Source organism: Sus scrofa, chromosome 8 (assembly GCF_054392235.1).
Source record: "Sus scrofa isolate SSC_HxYL_T2T_F1_AM1 chromosome 8, Sscrofa_HxYL_maternal_Yorkshire_Landrace_v2.0, whole genome shotgun sequence".
NCBI lineage: Eukaryota > Metazoa > Chordata > Mammalia > Artiodactyla > Suidae > Sus > Sus scrofa.
In genome coordinates this window covers 115,585,237-115,606,926 of record NC_139390.1, presented here as the reverse complement: position 1 = coordinate 115,606,926, position 21,690 = coordinate 115,585,237, and the positions used below count along the sequence as shown (strand labels likewise).

Genomic DNA, 21,690 nt, shown 5'->3' with positions numbered 1-21,690 from the left:
ATTTAAATTCTAAATATATAAATTGATACCCTCAATGGTATCAGAAGCTGAGTCAAGTGTTCAAAGTATTTGTGTGTATCTATGTCTGCTACATATATACTATTTGATATTAAAATTTGTTTAACCTTTTTTTCCATCTACTCTAAAAGGCAACAGTATCTTGGCCCTTAGAAATTCTAAATCAGTAAAAAACAAAACAAAACAAAACCCCAAAACCAGGAGGCCTCAATGTCCTCATAATTCCTGGAACTAATCTTAAGAGAAAGAGGCTTCAGCATCCAAAATGGGGTTCTTTAGCATTCAATCGCTTGGGCCAAAATTTATCCAACAAATTTATCTCTATTTATTTTATAATTCTGATAACTATTTATAACATATTAGGTGTAAATAGTATGACTATGAAATAACATGTCTGATCAACAAACATATTATGTCCATATTAGGAAAGAAGAGATCATCAGTCAGTGCTAATCAAAGTCACATTAAATGCCATATCCATTCTTAGGGGGAAGGAAACACAACCTATTTATTGTTAATGTTAGGAGATTATTTACTCTTGTGTGAAATGGGATTTATATAAGTCTCATGTATATATTGGTCTGAGACGGAATAAGAAAGGTGGTGAGGGAGTGTTTTCGTAATGTGCTGGAATGAGTCCACACTTTATTGCTCATGTTTTTGCCTTTACAGGCATAATTGCAGCTGAACAGTCATTAGGAACTGTGTGGTGGTTTTTCTTCTCCAACGGCATTACTCACCTTCAGGTCCCGATGGACTACGCCCATCTGATGGCAGTGTAGCACAGCCTCCAGGATCTGCTGAATGCAATGACTGCATGCAAACACCAGGGGGCGTGTGTTAGTTCCAAGCTTACACTCACTGTCTGTATACCCTCAGAGAGACTGGGTTCAAGAGTGCAAAACTAGCAGAAAACTGGGGTTGAATTTAAACATCTTCTGTAATGTAAAGATATGCTCAAACAGAGTGACTACTACCTCAGAACAATCAGGATCTTGCCAGATGTGAGCCAAAATGTGGGTCCATTTTGTTCTCAAAGAATCCATCTTAAAAATATTTCATTTAATCCAGGAGCTCATTTCCTGGTTATAAATCCTCACAGGAAATGAACTGGAACACAACTATAATTTTTATAGCTTCTGTGCTCCACCTCCACCCCACTGCAAAAAAGCAGTTTCCCTATTTTCTCCCATTTTTCTAGTATCATTCCAGAACTGTCACATTAGCACTCAAGGCACCATTAAGGCTAAATTAGGATACGTAATGAATTTTTGATAAATCATTAACTTTGCGTGCTTTAATTTAGCTGGCAATTATTATCTCTTGCCTGAGGGTTCATCAGCCTCAAATGGAGCAATGCGTAACCAGTTGTTCTGCTGCAGCAACCCATGGTCTCAGAACAGAAGTGGTGTTTAAATCTACAGGCGGACATACATCACAGGCCAAGTTTATCTCCAGGCAAACACTGGACATTTCAGGAAAGCCTGCCCCCTTACTGCCTCTGGTGGTTTACTCCTTGGAAACTCAACAGGTTGTGCTCTTGACACTGTCCTTCCCCTCACTATGATGTATATTTAGCCTGTAGATGAGCAAACTGAAAGAGGCATCATGCATTATCATTTCATCATTTCGTCATCTTACGGAAGAGTCGGGAAAGGCAAGGAAACCATTTTAAATACCCACCCTCTGCCCTTTCCCCAGAAAAAAACAAACAAAACAAAAACACTTCCTTTGATTCGGATATATGGACTCCATATACTGACCTTCAAGTCCCTGTGAACTATGCCATTTAGGTGACAATGATTTACACTTTCTAGAATCTGCTGTATACAATGACTGTAAAGATACAAGGGCAGAATGGAAGGGAGAACATTTTAAAGGCACATAATCACATTGAATACAAAATAAAATGAAAGTTCAAACGAAACAAACAAACAAACAAAAATCATATTTTCCACATTTTTTTAGCTTTACACTAGAATTAAATAATGCTGAATAAAGCTAATTCTGGTTCTAACAAAAATGACATCCAACATACAATTTGTGACATGTTCAGACAAAACAATTTGAGCTGTGCTTTTTTTTTTTTCATTGCGACTCTACAAATTAAATCATTTGAAGTCAAAATATCCATATTCAGGGAGAAAAATTTATAAGTAATTCCCATAGTGTTCTGGGAAAACTCTTCAGTGATATAAAATTGATGGGTATTTTGATACACATCTAAACTGTTTAAAATCTGAGGTCACAATTAAACATAGGTGTCGAAACAAGAGGGTAAACACAGACGACGTGGCAGGTGAAACAAGGGTTAAAAAAAATGGAGGGAGACATTTACCATTTTGACTCAAATGGTGCTTCTTGTATAATATATATGGATAGGAAAACTAACACAAGTCTCCATACCAGAGGGAGAATTTAACATAAACCCATGGCATAAAACAAACTCCTCTTTCAGGATGGTCATAGTCTGGGCAAGGGCTAAGAACTTACGAAAAAATAAATAAAATTTGAAATCCCCTGGGGCACTGGTGACTGTTAAACACATTTCCTCAGTGAAGGAAAACATCTGCTTATTACTATGTTAAAATGCACAATTTATGCTATTCTTATTAAAGGCTCACGGATGTCAGATAGACTGCTAATTAAATTAGGAGAAATCACTGATGTGCACCTATAAAGTCTCATGAGCAGTCATCTGACGCACAGTTAACAGAGAACATATCACGTAATGCATTCTGTACAAGTTCACTGTGTGATTCAAAGGCAGGTATATAAACAGAACTACATTCATTGACTTAAGGATTAAACAACTATTTTATTTATTTTATTTTTTAACTTTTTTTCTTTTGGGGGCCGTACCCGAGGCATATGGAAGTTCCCAGGCTTGGGGTCGAATTGGAGCTACAGCTGCCGGCCTACAGCACAGACACAGCCACTCGGGATCCCGAGCCGCATCTGCGACCTATACCACAGCTCCCTGCAACACTGGATCCCTGACCCACTGAGCAAGGCCAGGGACTGAACCGCATTGTCATGGGTACTAGTCAGATTCTAAACAACTATTTCAATGAGGACATTTTTAATCATTTACTGTCCTCGTAATATTATTTCAGAGTAAATTCTTGAATTAAAAAAAAAGGAATCATCATCTGCTTTATTACAATGTAAATGTCACAAATTTGATCAATTGTGATCTTTAAACTTATAAGCTTTTGCACAATAAACAAAACCATAAAAAATAACCCCACACATTGGTGGTTTTTGACTATACAGATGACTGAAGTGTTGGTGATTATTTGTTAAATCATATGACTCTCTTCCCTTCTATAATAATATTCATTTTATACTACTTTTTAGGAATATTTCACTCTTTCGTCTCAAAACACAGGTATAAGTTATTGGGCTTAATCAACAGAAAGAGATAAACAATAATTCATCTTAAGTAAACTTTGCCATTTGTTACCAGTGAGAATGGATTCAATTCTTAACTTCTTAAGGACCAGCATTAAACAGATTTTTACAATTCTTTTTGCTCTTTATGCTGGTAGTTGGGAAGAGAATGTTTCTTTTTGATTATGTGAGTGACCTATCCTAAAATGTATCCATCCTATAGTAAATTCCAAAACTTAATGTAAGCATGCATATAAATGATCCAACCCATAGGGTCTATCCTGTTTATTTGCAGGGCTGTTACATAGTGAAAACGGTCTATTTCAATTTCAACCAATATTTTCAAACACAGTATCAACATGTTTAAAATAACTTTGAAAAGCAAATGAAATTCCCTTTTTTATTACCGTGATTAAAATGATTACTCAGCAAATGGGCAAATAGCTACTGCCAAGGCTGTTCTGAAGCCCCTTTTCAGAGGCCTAATGCAAGGATCTGGCTTAAACTGAACAGGTGATGACTGACTCACAGCATAAGTGACATGGAACTTTCTATTTGACTTTGGCTGTAAAAATTCCATTAAAAATTAGAGTGTAGTCATGTACAGAGAAGATTTGCAAGATGCCATAAATGGTCACATTAAACTCAGAAGATTAATTAGAAATTTCGAAGCGAGTCTGTATGTACATGTGCTGCTTTGGAGGGATGGGGAACCTTCTATCAGCTGACTATCTGCCAGGGACCAGGCTACCGAGGGATTTGAATCTTTAGGAAGGTCTGAAAGCATGAGATAGAAAAAAGGCCGGGCACAGACCATCAGTAACTGAATTTATATGACATCTCATTTACATTTGCTAATGATGAGCCAATCACTCTCAGCCAGATTTTTCAAAGTATGGAATATATACTAGAAATGCATACAGTCTAAGTAATACCTAAGCAAGTAGTTTAATGTTATTTCACTGCAAAAACATTGTCTTTTGCAGCCTAGGAAGTCTCAAATTAGACAAAGTGTCACCATTTTTAACTTCCGTAAAGATTTTGCCAATTAACAAGACTGGGAAGTCCTTTTGAACCTTCTGAATTACCCGAATAAATATTTTTCAAGTGAGAATTCCAAGGGCCTTAATGAAATTTCCACAGTTAAACAGCTCATAACACTTTAAGGAGACCGCTGGAGCTTTTGCACTGTTTCTTTTTATCATCTTTGATTAGACATAGGCTGTTCATGGAACTTTCTGTGATGACAGAAATGCTTTATGTCCAGTTGGTAACCACTAGCCACTCATGCAATTAAGCACTTGAAACAGGGCTAGTGCAACTGAAGAATGGAACTTTTCATTTATTTAATTTTAATTGAAATTTAAAGTAAAAGAGTCATAGGTAACCAATGGCCCCCAACTGGGAAGCCCGGCATCTAGAGATCAGAGGATATCAGTTTTTGATCTTGTAACTTTGATTAAAAAGTATATTTCTTTAGCCAAGTCATTCCAGATAAGCTTTTTTTAAAAAAAAGAAAAAGAAAATATGCATTCTAACTATAGATACCATATAAAAATAAAGTTGAGATTAGATTCATAGTTTTTTTTTCTTCAAAGAATCATCGTGATCTTGAGAGAGAGAAATATCAGTTAAGAGGGACTTATCGTGAAAAGTCCAAGATGGTATTATGAGATTCTCATATATCCTAGGTGTCATGATGCATTTGTAAAGAGATATACTGAACAAGTGTCATCTGAGTGCTGAGTCTCATATCTTGCCCAGGGCAAGTCACTTACCTGGCATCAGCTTCACTGTAATATTCTCTCGCCACTATGTCTTCAAACAGTTCACCTCCAGTAACCCTGTGAAGACAGAAAAGAAATTCACATTTAAAAAGAAAAACCTCAGCATCTATAGATCCGCACCAGCGTTCAGAGAGCTTTTTTGTTTTCAGATTATTTAAAAAATTATGATCAAAACATCAACTATATTAAAGCACTATGAGACTCCGTAACAGTCAATTTATATTAATCTAAATATTTCCATCTGTTCTGTTTACCTTTGTAACACCAGATCTGGAGGACACATTTTTCTGTATACCATAAATATAATCAGAACTATCTCTTGGAAAAATGGTTTCTATGAAATTCTTCAATTCTCCAAATATTAACTGGGGTCTGACAAAGTATGTGGCACCATGTAGAAATATTTTCTGAACAAAAAGAAGATGATAATGTTGTGGGTGTGGAGTGTGAGTCTGCAGGCTGTTTCTCTGAAAGGGCTAATTTTTTCAACTATAGTGAATATACATTTATGCACTAGAGGTGCCCTTCCAAAATACATACTGCTTTGGGGCTGACTGTTTGATTTTCCTTGTAAAGCACCCCAATTTCATTAATGTTCCATGTCATTCCCAGTGAACTAAAACTTGGGGTTTTGGCAACGTCCTGGGCGGCAGCAGTGATTCTTTGCCAACTAGAAGTAGCCAGATTTGTCTGCTCTTTTTAATAAAATGAAGACTTTCCCACAACTCGGCAACTGGATTTGGTTACTCCAGAAAGTCCATTCAAACCAGGGACTTGACGGCTTTCTAAAAAGGAGCTGTAACTATCTTTGGGATTCATTTTTTCTCCATGCCCAAGAGATTACTGTTTTGGAGCTGGAATTCCCTAGCCAGTGATTCTCTGGCTTGGGCTTTTTTCCACCCACTTAAAAAATGAGTTTTTAAAGGCATATAGTTTTGTAGAAAAATCTTTAAATGTGGAAATGTACCAAGTCCTCCTCTATCTCATGACCCCAATTCCACTTTCTGGAATAAACTCATTTTAACTTTATGTATGTCTTTTCAACTTTTTGTGTATCTTTTAACATTTATACTTTTCCCCTTGCACTTTTCTCACTGAAGTACAATTGTGCAATATAAAACATTATTACACTAATTGTGTTTTTCATTTACATTAAATCATGGGTACTATTTCATGTCAGAAGTTTTTTTCCTTATTTAAAATAAGCAAAGTGTGTGAGTGCATACATCTTCGAGAGTATTTCTAGAAGATACTCTCATTTTTTTTTTTTTTTTGGCTTTTGTCTTTTTTTTTTTTTTTTAGGGCAGCACCCATGGCATATGGAGGTTCCCAGGCTAGGGGTTGAATTGGAGCTGTAGCCGCTGGCCTACACCACAGCCACAGCAACGCCAGATCCTAGCCGCATCTATGACCTACACCACAGCTCACGGCAACGCTGGATCCTTAACCCACTGAATGAGGCCCAGGATCGACCCCGCAACCTCCGCAACCTCGTGGTTCCTAATCAGATTCGTTTCTGCTGCGCCATGACAGAAACTCCGCAGAAGAAAAATTCTTTTTTTTTTTTTTTAATAATTTTTTTAATTTTCCCACTGTACAGCAAGGGGGTCAGGTTATCCTTACATGTATACATTGTAATTACAGTTTTTCCCCCACCCTTTCTTCTGTTGCAACATGAGTATCTAGACAAAGTTCTCAATGCTATTCAGCAGGATCTCCTTGTAAATCTATTCTAAGTTGTGTCTGCTAAGCGCAAGCTCCCGATCCCTCCCACTCCCTCCCCCTTCCATCAGGCAGCCACAAGTCTTTTCTCCAAGTCCATGATTTTCTTTTCTGAGGAGATGTTCATTTGTGCTGGATATTAGATTCCAGTTATAAGTGATATCATATGGTATTTGCCTTTCTGGCTCATTTCACTCAGTATGAGATTCTCTAGTTCCATCCATGTTGCTGCAAATGGCATTATGTCATTCCTTTTTATGGCTGAGTAGTATTCCATTGTGTATATATACCACATCTTCCAAATCCAATCATCTGTCGATGGACATTTGGGTTGTTTCCATGTCCTGGCTCTTGTGAATAGTGCCGCAATGAACATGCGGGTGCATGTGTCTCTTTTAAGTAGAGTTTTGTCTGGATAGATGCCCAAGAGTGGGATTGTGGGGTCATATGGAAGTTCTATGTATAGATTTCTAAGGTATCTCCAAACTGTTCTCCATAGTGGCTGTACCAGTTTACATTCCCACCAACAGTGCAGGAGGGTTCCCTTTTCTCCACAGCCCCTCCAGCACTCGTTATTTGTGGATTTATTAATCATGGCCATTCTGACTGGTGTGAGGTGGTATCTCATGGTAGTTTTGATTTGCATTTCTCTTATAATCAATGATGTTGAGCATTTTTTCATGTGTTTGTTGGCCATCTGTATATCTTCAGAAAAATTCTTCAAAGTAAAATCACTGGGTCAAAAAAGCAGCCACATTTAAAAATTTAGTTGAGAAGACAAGGCAAATTGCCTTCCAAAATGGTTGTACTCCCACCACTGAAAATGCCAACAGGCCCACTTCATTACTAATAATGGTTATCATCAGTAAACAAAACCACCTACCTAATTGGGAAAAAGTTAGCTCATGATAACATGACTTTGATTATTAGTGAAATGAATCACTTTCTTAAGTATTTAACCATTCCTTCTTATATTACGACTTGGCTTGATTTTAAAAAGAAATTTCAGCTTTGGAGTTTAACCTTATAATTGCTAACATTTGCTCAGTGCTTACCTCGTGCCTCACAGGATTCCTAACTATTTTTTTTTTTTTAGGGCCATACCAGAAGCATATTGAGATGCCCAGGCTAGGGGGTGAATTGGAGCCACAGCTGCCAGCCCACACCACAGCCACAGCAACACGGGATCCACGATGCATCTGTGACCTATACCACAGCTCACCAGATCTTTAACCCACTGAGCAAGGCCAGGGATAGAACTCACAACCTCATGGTTATCAGTTGGATTCATTTCTGCTGCACCATGATGGGAATGTCTAAGCTTTTTATTAACTGATAAATTCTCATACTTTATGGTGGTTTTACCATTAACCCCATTTATTGATAAGCAAACAAAGGCACAGAGAAGTGAAGTAACTTGCCCAAGTTTATGCAACTGTAAGTGGCTCAGGTAGGCCACCCATTCCATAGCCCACACACTCAATCACTACATGCACAGCCTTTTAAGAATTTACATATGGTATCTGTCTTTCTCTTTCTGACTTAATTCACTCAGTATGAGAGTCTCTAGTTCCATCCATGTTGCTGCAAATGGCATTGTTTCATTCTTTTTTATGGCTGAGTAGTATTCCATTATGTATATATACACCACATCTTCCTAATCCAATCATCTGTCGATGGACATTTGGGTTGTGTCCATGTCTTGGCTGTTGTGAATAGAGCTGCATATCTGGTATCTAATATACGGCACAAATGAAACTTTCCACAGAAAAGAAAATCATGGACTTGGAGAACAAGTCCATGTCTGGGGGGAGGGAAAGGGAGTGGAATGGATGGGAGCTTGGGGTTAACGGATGCAAACTACTGCTTTTCGAATGGATTAACAATGAGATCCTGCTGTGTAGCACTTAGAACTATGTCTAGATACTTACAACGAAGCATGGCAATGGGAGAAAAAACTATGTATACATGTAACGTGTAACTGGGTCCCCATGCTGGACAGTGAAAAAAAAAATTGTGTTGGGGGAAACAATAATAAAAAATAATAATAAAATAAAAGAATTTACACTGTCCATCTTTCCAGAAGTTTAGAAGGCATGAGTCATTTGGTCAAGTGCCTGGTGAAGATGTAATAAAGCTTGGTGTATGTACATTATAGGGTGTGAGATAAAATTACCCTAAGATAGTTTTTTTGGTTGTTCTTGTTTTTTTGTTTTCTTTTAATAAGTTCTGAAACATCATCAAATGATAACATTCCAAAGATTACCAGTCATTATTTTCTTCTATATTCTCCTTTCTAAATGAAAAGATGTGATTGATACTGAAGACTGTAAACTTGTCCGAAAGTTTATGTGATTGTGCCCTGTCTCTATTGCATTTTGGATATGTGTAAGTCCTTTAATGTTGAAGTTACTATTTTTAGTTCTATTAGTTTTACATATAAAGTAAACATCTAAAATGATCATTTAAAGCTTCATATAGGCTTGCTATGAAAACTATGGTTACATGCACATGTAATCAATCTCATTTACTGGCACAGCTAGGTTTTTCTCCCAACTAGAATCTATGATGATAATGCAATCACACAAGATGCTCTAGACAAACTATAAAACATACTAATAATTAAATATTAGACAGAAAGCACTTCCAACAAATCCATTATTATCTCTATAATGATGACAATAGTTTTACAGGATTTCTTCCGTTGAATGTAACCAGTGTAGATGTGATATATTTGTATTTATCTGTTTCTGACCAGAGGGACCTAGAAAATCTGTATATATTACAAACAATTTTGGATTGCTAAAATGTTTAACAAATATTGATTAAAAAGCCTATTTTCATTAACACAATTGTTGCTGCACATAGTTGGTCTTTAAATATATTATATACTTCATGAGGACTGTCAGATCCTAAATCCCTGGGATCAGGACTTACTGATCTTTGTTACCTTAGCACCTAAGCCAGCAACTAAGACATAATACTTGTTCAATGAATGAGTACTGAAGTAATGATTAAATAAATTAACCAAGTTAGAAAATCATGCTACTCATGTATTACAAGTCTAGACTTTACATGTGCTTTAAAAGGAAAAAGACAACACTAAAATTGAGCTATACATGACAATAAGTTTTATTACTTAAGGTTGTGCATTTAATATTGAAAAGTCATTTATAACTATTCAACAAATTTAAGGGGTACAGAGTTTTATGCTGAGTTTTAGATTATGCAGTCAACTGTCTCTGAAAGTACTTCTTTCTCATTTTCTAGCATTCATTTTTCTCATTATTTAAAAATATTCTTGTGCAAAGAAAGAATATTTTTAAATAATATCATTTTTTATCATTATCATTTTTGCAGTATGTATGATAAATGTTTAAGAAGAAAAAAATGTAATTCTAATAGAATGCACTGCTTTAAAGAGAAACTCTTGAATTTTCTAACTTTAACACATTTTTATACTTATATTATCGTTTAATGGAGCACAAAATTAAGCAGTAGTTATTACAGATTTTTGAAAATTTCTAGTGTGCTATGTGAAGTTTCATACAGGATCACAAAGTAAATCAGTCTCATATGTAAACTTAATTGAGATTTTGTGAATAAACTGATGTTAAGGATCTATGACATGAGGCATATCAATTATATATCTGAAGCATAAATTATCATTTACGAACTTCTAGAACATTAGGGCTTACAGGAAAAATAGAGATAATTCTAGCACTATGAAAAGAAGAGACTCTACATATCAAAAAGAAGTATTTTTGTTGTTGATGTTGCTATTTATGGGGATGCTGATTCACACTGTGTTATCCAGCAAGAATGAATTATTTCTGCTCCTAATACATATTTGTGCGTTATTTTGGAAATGGCTGAAAGTAGTTTCATCTTGAATAAAACCTTTATGATAGTTCATGAGGATCAGAGCCTTGCCTACAACACTGAGCTGCTGCTGGAGTCCGGGAAATCCAAGACTGGGCTCTGCAAGAGAAAATGGGGCCACATTAACCCCCAAACCAGCAGTGATGCAGAGATTAGGCCAGAGCCTGGGTGGCAGGGCAAAACTCAGGAACCTCAGGCTGTAGCCACGCTGGAAAACAGGAACCCAGAGCAGGGCCCAGCTAACTCACAGTGAGGGGGCAATCTCTGGAAAGCAGGCCGGAGTATCTCCTAGAAAAGGGAAGAATGTGCCCCCTTCCCCCAAACTCTCAGTATAAAGCTGAAGAACAAGCCCAATGAGCAGAGGCTAACCAGGCCAGAAATTCAAGGCTCTAAACAGAGATGGCAGGAGTCACATTAGCAAAGAATCCCCACAGTCAGATTTTTGTGCAAAAACATTTCAGAGGCGGCATTGCACTTGGGTGACTGATATGCCCTCTAGCGATCTCCAGGGCAGAGGCCAAATCGGTGACGTGTTCGTCTGTGCTACCCGCATGGTGGTCAGCACATGGCCTTCCATGCTCTTGAACAACAGCAGCAACATCCACTGGGTGCTCACTGCGTGCCAAGCCCAAGCACCATTCCAGGTCTCCACAGGTTGTAACACGCCCTCCTCAGGAGGTAGATACTAGGGCTATTTCCATGCTACTCATGTGGAAACTGAAGTAGTGGAGATTAAGGACCTTTCCCTAAGAACACACAACACAAGAAAGAAAAAGGGTTTATTTATCTTCATTGTGCTACCTGGGTAGTTGCCTCTTGGCCACAATCTGGAGAGCAGAAGGACAGGTGAAAGATCTCTGGAGCCCAAAGGATCATGTGGAAAGCCTGGGAAGAACAGTGACATAATGGCATTGCCACTTAGACCCCCTTTTAATTCTCTGATTAAAGTCAGACCAACCGCTGATGAAGGCTGATCCGAGTGAAGTCGATCATCATTCATTAATAGGAGTATGACTGGCTTTTTTGGCCAGACAATCCTTTACCACATAGGCTAGTCCCTTGAATGGCAAGACTGTTAGCACCAGGCCCCACACTAGGGGATGGCAGTACGACCTTGTCAGTGTGCCAATCCTGCTATTCCTGTCACCCCAAGGTCCCCCGAGGCACCCCTGATGAGAACTGCTGAGCGAAGGGAACAAGTCTCTGGAGACACAATTGAAAAATTAGGCCTTCTGAGCAGCATCTTCAGCAGACAGAGTCAATCAAGCCAACCACTGGGGCCAGGGCCCTTTGGACAGACATCTGGGATTGAACACTGTGTCTTCAGCCCCTTACAGGGTGCCTGGCATATATAAGGGGCTTAATAAATCCTTGCTGAAAGAATAAATTATTAAATGATTAAATCAGTGAGTGAAATCATAAGCATCAGCCCACAGTTTTATGGTTTAACCTGTATTTAAGCCAGAATTGGGAGGAAGGGACCTAACTACCTTTCATGCTATTTATCTATCAATCTCTAGACAAATCTTGCTGATTTTATCTCCAAAAGGGGTCTTGAATCAAGACTTCTTTCCATCTCCATTACAATGTCACCAGCCCAAGTCCTCACAGTCACCTGCACTGCTGCAACAGCCTCCTAACTGGTACCATCTCCTCTCTTGCCCCCTGCCATCCATTCTCCAGGTAGCAATTATATGTACATTGAATTCTGTCTCATGCCTACCTGAAGCTCTTAAATACCTGCCCACTGTTTTTCCTGGCAAAATCCTCACATGACGCACCTGTCTCCTCCCTTCCCTGGTGCCCCTCTCCTCCTGCTGTGTTCCTCAAGGGCACAAGCTCCTTCTCGTCCCTGGGCCGTCTCACATGCTTGTCTCTCTTCCAGAACACTCCCATCCTCTCTACCTTTCCTATTCGGTGAGTCAGTCCCTCTTACCCTTCAAAATCTGGCTTAAACTTTACATCCTCAGACGCCCCACTTGTCTAAGTTACCTAACCCCCTTAAAACTTGGTGTTATTGTTCATAACACGCATCGCCAACCTCATTATGTGTTTATTTGTGAACCCACTTGTTTCATGTTTGTCTCTCCAACTAGTATGGCTGCTCTGGGAGGGTAAAATCTGTCCCTGCTTTTCCACTGTAAAATAACAAGTGTTGACTCATAGGGCCTGTGACAAGCTCATTAAATGCTTGAGCGAATGATCCCAGAGTTTCATATTTCACAGGGAGTCGGATGTGTGGGATGATCGCATATCAATGCCATAATGTTGATATTCCTGACATCATATCACTTACCATTACATTTTATAAGAAGAAGTGGGATCTCTCAAGCAGTTTGTCCCTGGAAATTATATATATATCGGTTTTGGATTGTATACTATCTTTCCCATAAGACAGAGTTTGTGAATTAATCATGTCTAGTCACAAACACAAGAGGTATTTGTTGAACTCATTACAAAGGGGCATACTTGGATTAGAGACTGAGAGGGAATAAAAGCATGATGTTTCATGATCCAGGGAAGAAAACTAGCAATGTTTCGATTTCGTTTTTTGACAAACTAAACCCATATGCTTCCTTTTTCATTTTTTATTTGAATACAGAGACCAAGAACATCTATATGTCTAACTTCTATTTGACATTTTGCTTCTCTAGATATTTAGAAATGTCCAAAGTTCTTGGTGAATTATGAGTTTTAAGATGAGTCAAGCGAGGTAACCATGTCATGAGCAGAATCAGATGTGTCAGCCAGTTCAGATAAACTGGCAATGGTGGGCATTGGGGCAGCAGATACAAACTAGGGATGGAAGGATTCAAAACACAATTTTGGTTCATTGTTAACACGGCTGTTAGCACTTAGCTAAGATCGATGTAGCTGTAAGTTATTTTCTAGCTGAATACCTGGTATCTGATAACACCTCCAATGTAATAGATTATGCAAGGTTGTTCAGAAATTATTTTCAGAATGGATTCCAAATTGTATAATGGAAATCAAAAAGGCTGTGAGTTGTTTTAATGCAAGGTCCAAAGAGTTTCTTATTGCTTCTGAGTAGACAGATGTGCTGAATCATACTAAGAATTGTATTTGAGATAATAAAACTGAGACAGGCAATTGGAACTGTTCCACTTAAAACCTGAGTCAGGCCAGGAGGAGAGGCAGCACACTGGGGAATAATAGAAGCAGGACTGTGTACTCATGGGCACTGTCCCACCTGTGGTATTAAGCAGAGTGGGAAAGTGGAGAGTGGTGGCAGGGTCCTTATGCCCTCAAAGGAACGCTTACTTTAGTCTTGTTTTACAGTTTAATCTTTGGTGGCTGATGCTCTCCCTTCAACATCATTCCGGATTTCACGTCATTTTACTTATTTTACTTATGCCCCTTCTGCATCCTCCCACAAATCTAAAACTCACGCCAACTCTACTTTGTAATTCCTTTCTCATTCCATCTTTCTCAATGCAAGCCCAAAATCGAACCACTATCAAAAGCTCATGTTTTTAAAATTGTCCTTCCTATTCGATGACCAAGAAAAAGCATGAATGAAAACAGCACTGTCAACCACAAATAAGGGCACATGGAATAAGGCAAAAGCAGAAATAAGGTGGGGTATTCTTCTTGTTCTGTTACTATCACAGACCTCAAGTGAGCAAATCAGTCATTAAGCTTAGTATATTTGTGTGTGGGTGTGGTTTAATAAGATGCCTTGATCTAAGATTATCTGATTAAATGCTCAGGCAATGGTTTGCAAAGATGTATCTATCAAAATGAATGTTTCCTGAAGGCAAAAAATTGATTGCAATGCTATGCACTTAAAAAGTTCGATACAAATTAAAACCACAATGAGATACCAATTCGCATCTATTAAGAGGGCCACTATAAGAAAAAACAGAAAATAGAAAGTATTGGTGAGGATGCAGAGGAGTTGGAACACTTGTGCACTGCTGATGGAAATGCAAAATGATACAGCTGCTGTGGAAAACAGTATGACTGTTCCTCAAAGAATTAAAAGTAGAATTACCGTATGACCCAGGAATTCTACTTCTGGATATATACCCAGAAGAATTTAAAGCAGGATCTCGAAAAGCTATTTGTACACCTGTGTTCAGAGCAGCATTATTCACAATAGTTAAAACATGGAAGCAACCCAAGTGTTCACTGGCAGATGAATGGATAAGTAAAATGCAGTATATATAGACAGTGAAGCATTATTCACTGTTAAAATGGAAGGAAATTCTAACATATGTCACAATATGGGTGAACCTTCAGGACATTACGGTAAGTGAAATAAGCCAGTCACAAAAAGACAAATACTATACAACTTCACTTATACGAGGTATTTAGAGAAAGAAAAAGTAGAATGGTGGTTGCCAAGGACTAGAGGAAGGCGAATGTGGAGTTATTGCTTAGTGGCTGGAAAGTTCCAGTTCTGCAAGATGAAAGTGTTCTGGAGATGGAGAGAGATGACAGCTGTACAATGTAAATGTGCTTAATACCATTTAACTGTACATTTAAAACTGGTTATGCAATTTTTATGTTATGCGTACTTTACCACAACTTAAAAAAATTAAAAATCAAAAGAAAATGTCTAAAAATAAGGATGACAATGAAAAAAAAAAGAGAAAAATATAACAAAGACTAAATAAATATTACTAGTTCCTATTCCTCTTTGTGGGTTCCAGAGGGTTTTAAAAAACTATCCATACCATAATCTCAAATGCTAATAAACAGCTCTACACTAGCCAGTTGTGAAAACTGATCATTTGTTTCACTTTTAGGCAGCATGGTCAAATAGAGAATGAAGCATAATATCAACTGGTTTGAATTAGTCAACTGTGTGAGGTCATATCAGGCCAAAATTGTTCTGTGCTATATTTTGCCTATTCATAAAACACAAAGAGAAAGGACAGCATTTCTTGCTATTCAGAACCACCAGACAAGGGTTGTGCAATTTATGTTCTACATGAAGGCACAAGCCAAGGGGGCAAGAGAGGGCTGTCATTCAGCCCTATTCCATTCTCTAAGCGAAGTACGCACACCAAGAGCTTCTAATGGCACAGAAACACCAACAGGGCTAACAGTGGCTCTATCCATATTTCACAAAGTTCCATGAGTAATTCAGTTCACATTACACCCTACTCACCAAGATATGATTACCATGAGCCAGAACCCCTGCAGAATACCCAAGGACACTTGGTGAGACAGACAAAGTGTTCTCATCCTGGGAATATCAAATATGAAAGTAAATGGTCTTTCTGTAGTGTCAGCAAGGTGTGAGCCATGTATAAGATCTTTTAGAAGTCCTCGTGGAAATCTTAAAATTGAAATTTAAGACTGTGCAAGCTGTATTTGGAGGTTCGCAGGACTGTTTGCCTCTCTCATGTCTTAACATAGACCATGTCTTTTTTTTGAATTCGTAGACTTAGTTAGTCTACTAAGGGATAGACTATCTCTTTGGTAACTCATGACTTGCGATGACTACATAGCTTTGCACCAGTCCTACTCTCAGTTCACCAAAATCCTGCTTGGCACATGCACGTATTTTCTAGGGATGGGTGAGTTCATATAATAGTACACTCAACCTCCAGGAGACACAACAATTAACAACACAGTGCCTGTGCCTATATTAAAAAGAAAAAAAAAAAAAAAAAGGAAAAATCTCATAATCCATCCAGGCAGTAGGTGGTGAGTGCCCTGTTGAGGCAGGAGACTCCCCTGCCAACCCTGGGCTCTGGTCGCTTAGACTCTCAGACCCTGGAACTGAAGCTGGACCCATACCCAAAGGTGCAAGATACTGCTGGAAGTGACGGATCTGGCTAAAGAGAGGTGGTTATAGCCTGGACCCACAGTTTGGCAACAGTAATTTTCAACTGACGATGTGAAACCGAAGGAGAAATACCGTTCAACACTCAGGTAATCTGCAATGTAAATAAACCACATAAAATTCCCATTCTTATAATTACTACTTAATTTTCTGTTTCATCTATCCAAACTAACTGCATATCCTAGTCATATTTTAAAAAGAAAATAATTTGTATTTGTTTATAGCAAGTTTTTTAAAAATAGTGAAGTCAATCTTTACTTGACCTCAATATTTTAGTAATTTCCTATAAATTATACATATTCTATTTGCTTTGTATATATCATTTATACATATAAAATCTCACTTATACAAATATAGTTCTAATTTTAAGAAGTAAAAGAAAAATTTCTAACATATATCATACATCTCAACAATATATCTGATGCCCTGTACCCTAATGTGCTTTAAAAAAAACCCTAAAACAAACAAAAAAAGCAATCACCATTTATAGATTTACATATACCACAGATATTCTAAAGAATCATAAGAGAATACTTACAAAATGTTTTTAAAAGAGTGGAAAAGTCCATCTAATTAGAAACAATTTGAGTTCTGTGGAGAAATACCTACTAACTGCACAATTGGAATGCAGTAAATCTATCAGAAATTCTACTATATAAAAGATAAACTAAAATCTTGATATCTATGCTATCTCTAGTCATTTACTAGACTGTTTCTCTTTTTTTTTTTTAATCTTTTCATCTTTTTAGGACTGTACCCATAGCATACAGAGGTTTCCAGGCTAGGGGTCGCATTAGAGCCACAGTAACATGGGATTTGATCGAACCCACATCCTCATGGTTGCTAGTCAGGTTCATTAACCACTGAGCCACAACGGGAACTCCCAAGACAAAGTTTCAAGCACTATAATGTGGACATGATTTTAAAAATATGGCCATTTGCCCTCTGATCATCATCATCTTATAAACTACACATCATTAATCTTATTTTTTTAACTTTTAATTTTTTTATGGCTGTGTCCATGCACATGGCAGTCCCTGGGCCAGGTATTGAATCCAAGCTACAGCTGAGGCAACACTGGATCCTTTAACCCACTACTGGGCTGGGTATTGAACCTGAGCCTCCACAGTCACCTGAGCCACTGCAGTTGGATTTTCAACTCACAGTTCCATAGCAGGAACTACATCGTTAATCCTGTTACATATAACTGAAACCGCCTAGGACTCCTGCTGAGGTTATGCTGAATTACCCTGTGAATTCCTGTTTTCACCATTAAGGCCAAGGCCACTGCCTTTGACTGCAAATATCGCTGCAGCTAAGTTTTGTTCCCCAAGTTAACTGAGCTTAAAGAGTTTGTGTATCTCAGTAATTCATCTAAAAGTGGGCTTTCATCACCAGAAGAACTGAGCCTACATTTAGCCACACAATGTCTGAATCATCTTATGAAACAGCAAAGCCACTGTAAATGATAGGCAAATTTATACACCTCCAAACTGAGCTTCTAACATATTTCTGGCCAACCAGAAAGAATCCTAGAGTAGAGGTGATAGATGAGTGAACCTAGTGAGTTGGTGATACTTCCCTCTAAGAGAATGTTCTGAAGCACTGGGAAACGTTTTCTAAGATGACAGGTATCTTGAATATTCCAAGACGACAGATTTAAATATACAGGAGGCCAACAGATTCTCTGCTGGAGAGGACACATCCTTATTTGTTGACCCCTGTGGGTATGTAAACGGTTACAAAGAAAGGGCTCAAGCTTTGGTGGCTGCAAGCTATTGAATTGTGTTTGCTATTTTACCAATTCGGGGAGGAACAGGAATTTCCCAGTTCTCCCATTTCTTCCTAATAATACAAATAACTTTACAGAAGTTAAGCTTGTCACCTTGTCCTCAGTATCACTTACATACTAATTCTATAAAATATTACCAAACTTATAGTCCTATTATGTACAAGGTTTGTCCAGACACACAGGGATATAAGGAATCAAGAGTAAGTTCTATCCTCAAGCATTTGGTTTATTGGAAAAAGTACAAACATAAACTGAAACTTACCTTTCTGTGGAACATGCTTTAAAGCATAGGTCTGTTTTTAAATCCTTAAGACCTGGCAAATCCTAGTAACCAGAAAATCTGATTTACTTGGAAAGCTTGTGCACTAGTAAGTAAAAAAGTTTCACCCAACGTTCATCTGTTTAAGAAAAATTAGCATGAATGTGGACTCTGTAAGAGCTCGATGATAAATAAGCAGTTAAGCAGCATCGACACTGGAGCATTATACCAATCGATGCCCAATGCCAGGAAGGCTGGGGGGGGGGGTGTCTTTCATAATTGTCACTTATTGCAGTTTATGAAAAATTCCTGCTATTTTCTCCATTTTCACAGGGTGCCTTAGACCACGGCTATATGGATTCAAGAAGCTATATACTCTTTGTGCAAAGGATAAGCAAAAAAGAGAGGAAGGAGTAATAACCTCGCAGAGGATAAAGGCGAAGGGAGAATTATGAATTCTTTCTGAGTGTCAGGGAAACTGTCACAGACTGAGGTCCTCTTGGAGAGGAATTTACATAAATACAGAAAAGCCGACCAGGAGGAAACATGGGACATGAATACCCAGGCAGAAATGGGAGTTTAATTGGAGAAAGGAGACAGATCAAAAGGATTGGAAACAGGAGTTTCCATCTCTTCTTATTTGGTCCCAATACTGTTTCCTTCCATTGCGCATAATAAATACTCAGGCTATGCCTTTATTTCTAAAGGGATTTCCAGAAGCTATATTCTTCTAAATGCTATCAACTTACTATTTTCTACCAACATTCTTTTTGGTGTGCTTTAGTGATTGTGCTTTCACACTGGAAACTAGTAGTAAAGTTAATTTCTAGAAACACAGCATTTCCACAAACATGTGAATAATCATCCACTGTTGTTTTTAAAAGATAATGCTGGATTTTCACATAGTGTTATAGAAATAATGCTTCTTGAAGAGATGCTTAGGACAATAAAAAATTTTTTTAAAAATTAAAGTATAGTTGATTTTCAATGTTGTGCCAATTTCTGCTCTACAGGAAAGTGACCCAGTCATACATACACATTCTTTTTCTTATATTCTTTTCCATCATGTTCTATCCCAAGAGACTGGATATAGCTCCCTGTGCTGTGTATGGCAGGACCTTATTGCTTATCCATTCTAAAAGTAATAGTTTGTTATCTACTAACTCCAAACTCCCAGTCCATCCTACTCCCCCCAGGCAACTACAAGTGTGTTCTACATGTCTGTGAGTCTGTTTCTGTTTTTTAATCTAATTTTTAAAAAGACACCAAATATTAGTCCTGATTTTATTCCCAACATTTTGATTAGTCATAGCACTTAAGTAACTTAGTACTTGTTTTTAGGCTTAGCAGTCATTTTCATAAATTCTTCTCCATGTTTCGGCTTGAGTATCCTATTGCCAATATACTACATATATTATTGTACAAAAGATTTCTTACTTTATTTGCATTTTTAGTTGGGTCTCTGGAATATTACTGATTTTATTGCACATGTGTATCCATACACTTAAACACACATTCCCTTAACTCCACAAATGTGAAAAAACATAGCTCCATTTGCTCTGGTAATTTTATCTTTTTATTTAATGGCTGCACCTGTGGCATATAGAATGGAAGTTCCCAGGCCAGGGACTGAATCCGAGATGCAGCTGTGACCTACATTGCAGCTGAGGCAACACTGGATCCTTAACCCACTGTGCTGGACCAGGGATCAAACCCGTGCTGTCACAGAAAATGCCGGATCCTTAACCCACTGTGCCACAGCAGGAGCTCCCTTATCTAACTTTTTATTGGCTACACAATGTTCAACAAAGTTCGAAATAAAAAATAAGGATCTTGGAGTTCCCGCTGTGGCTCAGCAGTAGTAACAATTCCAACTAGTATCCATGAGGACATGCGTTCAATCCCTGGCCCCACTCAGTGGATTAAGGATCTGGTCTTGCCCTGAGCTGTGGTGTAGGTCACAGATATAGCTCAGATCCTGCATTGCTATGGCTGTGGTGTAGGCTGGCAGCTGCACCTCTGATTCAATGCCTAGCCCGGGTACTTCCATATGCTGCAGGTGCAGCCCTAAAAAAAGACAAAAAAAAAAAAGAAAGGATCATGGTAAAGCTATAGTAACTGACATTAACTGGCTGATCTGAAGAGCCATATTTCTGATTTATTGCATATTTTTCTAAAGAAGTGAAGCTATATTTATTTTAAATAAAAGGTAATAAAGCTTTCTTTGCCTCCTTTGCAAATTAAAGGTTCTGGCAGAGCTCCATTAAGAAATAGCAAAGAATCTCACATCAGTATGCTACAGGCAAATTATTGTGTTAAGTACTTATTTGAAATCTCATTTATACTCACTTTCTTAGCATAGTGCTCATCTAGAATAGAAAGAAAGACCTAGGCCTACATCATTCAATTACTGTTAATTTAAAGAATTAATTGTCTATTTGTGTATTAGTGTGTTACTAATGCAAACTTCCAAAAGGGATGTGAGACAGCTCATCATCTGTCAAATTATCTAAATTTTCTCACTTGAACTAAGTGCATTTATTAATGTTTCTTATTCAAGCTAACATATAAAAGGAGTTGCAAATTTGTACTTAATTGCTACCTACAAAAATCTATACAATCTTAGATTACCTCCATTTTTTTAATCACAATGGCTCAGTAAGAGGAAACATGCTTAAATTTAATAATTAATTGCTCACTGAATCAAAAATATTTGTTGCTTATGTGCAAGCCACAGTATTAAGTGCTGAATTTACTGATTTAACCATTTGCTTTAATGATTTTTTTTTAAAGAGCAATTAAGTTCTCAGGAATATCAGGTTTAATTTTGTTAATTATTTGTAGAACTATAAACTCATAATTCAGTCAGTAGTAGTTTCATCAGTATTGAACAATAAGACAACATGATCTTTAGATGTAGAATTAAAAATAAAATATATTCTTACATATATTTCTTTTCTTTTCTTTTTATGACCGCAACTGCAGCATATGGAAGTTCCCAGGCTAGTGGTCAAATTGG

At 37.6% G+C, this 21,690-nt stretch overlaps 1 protein-coding gene across 50 annotated transcripts in view; it reads right to left on the bottom strand.

Moving 5' to 3' along the window:
• Positions 1-21,690, bottom strand: part of CAMK2D (calcium/calmodulin dependent protein kinase II delta) — a 308,158-nt gene that overhangs the window by 82,827 nt on the left and 203,641 nt on the right. For 32 of the 50 annotated variants that reach the window (XM_084971005.1, XM_084970995.1, XM_084971004.1 and 29 more), the window contains 2 exon segments: positions 5,190-5,255; positions 1,782-1,854 (listed from right to left, as the gene is read on the bottom strand). In XM_084971005.1, the coding sequence (XP_084827131.1) occupies positions 1,782-1,854; positions 5,190-5,255 (139 nt within the window). 50 annotated transcript variants of the gene reach the window in all.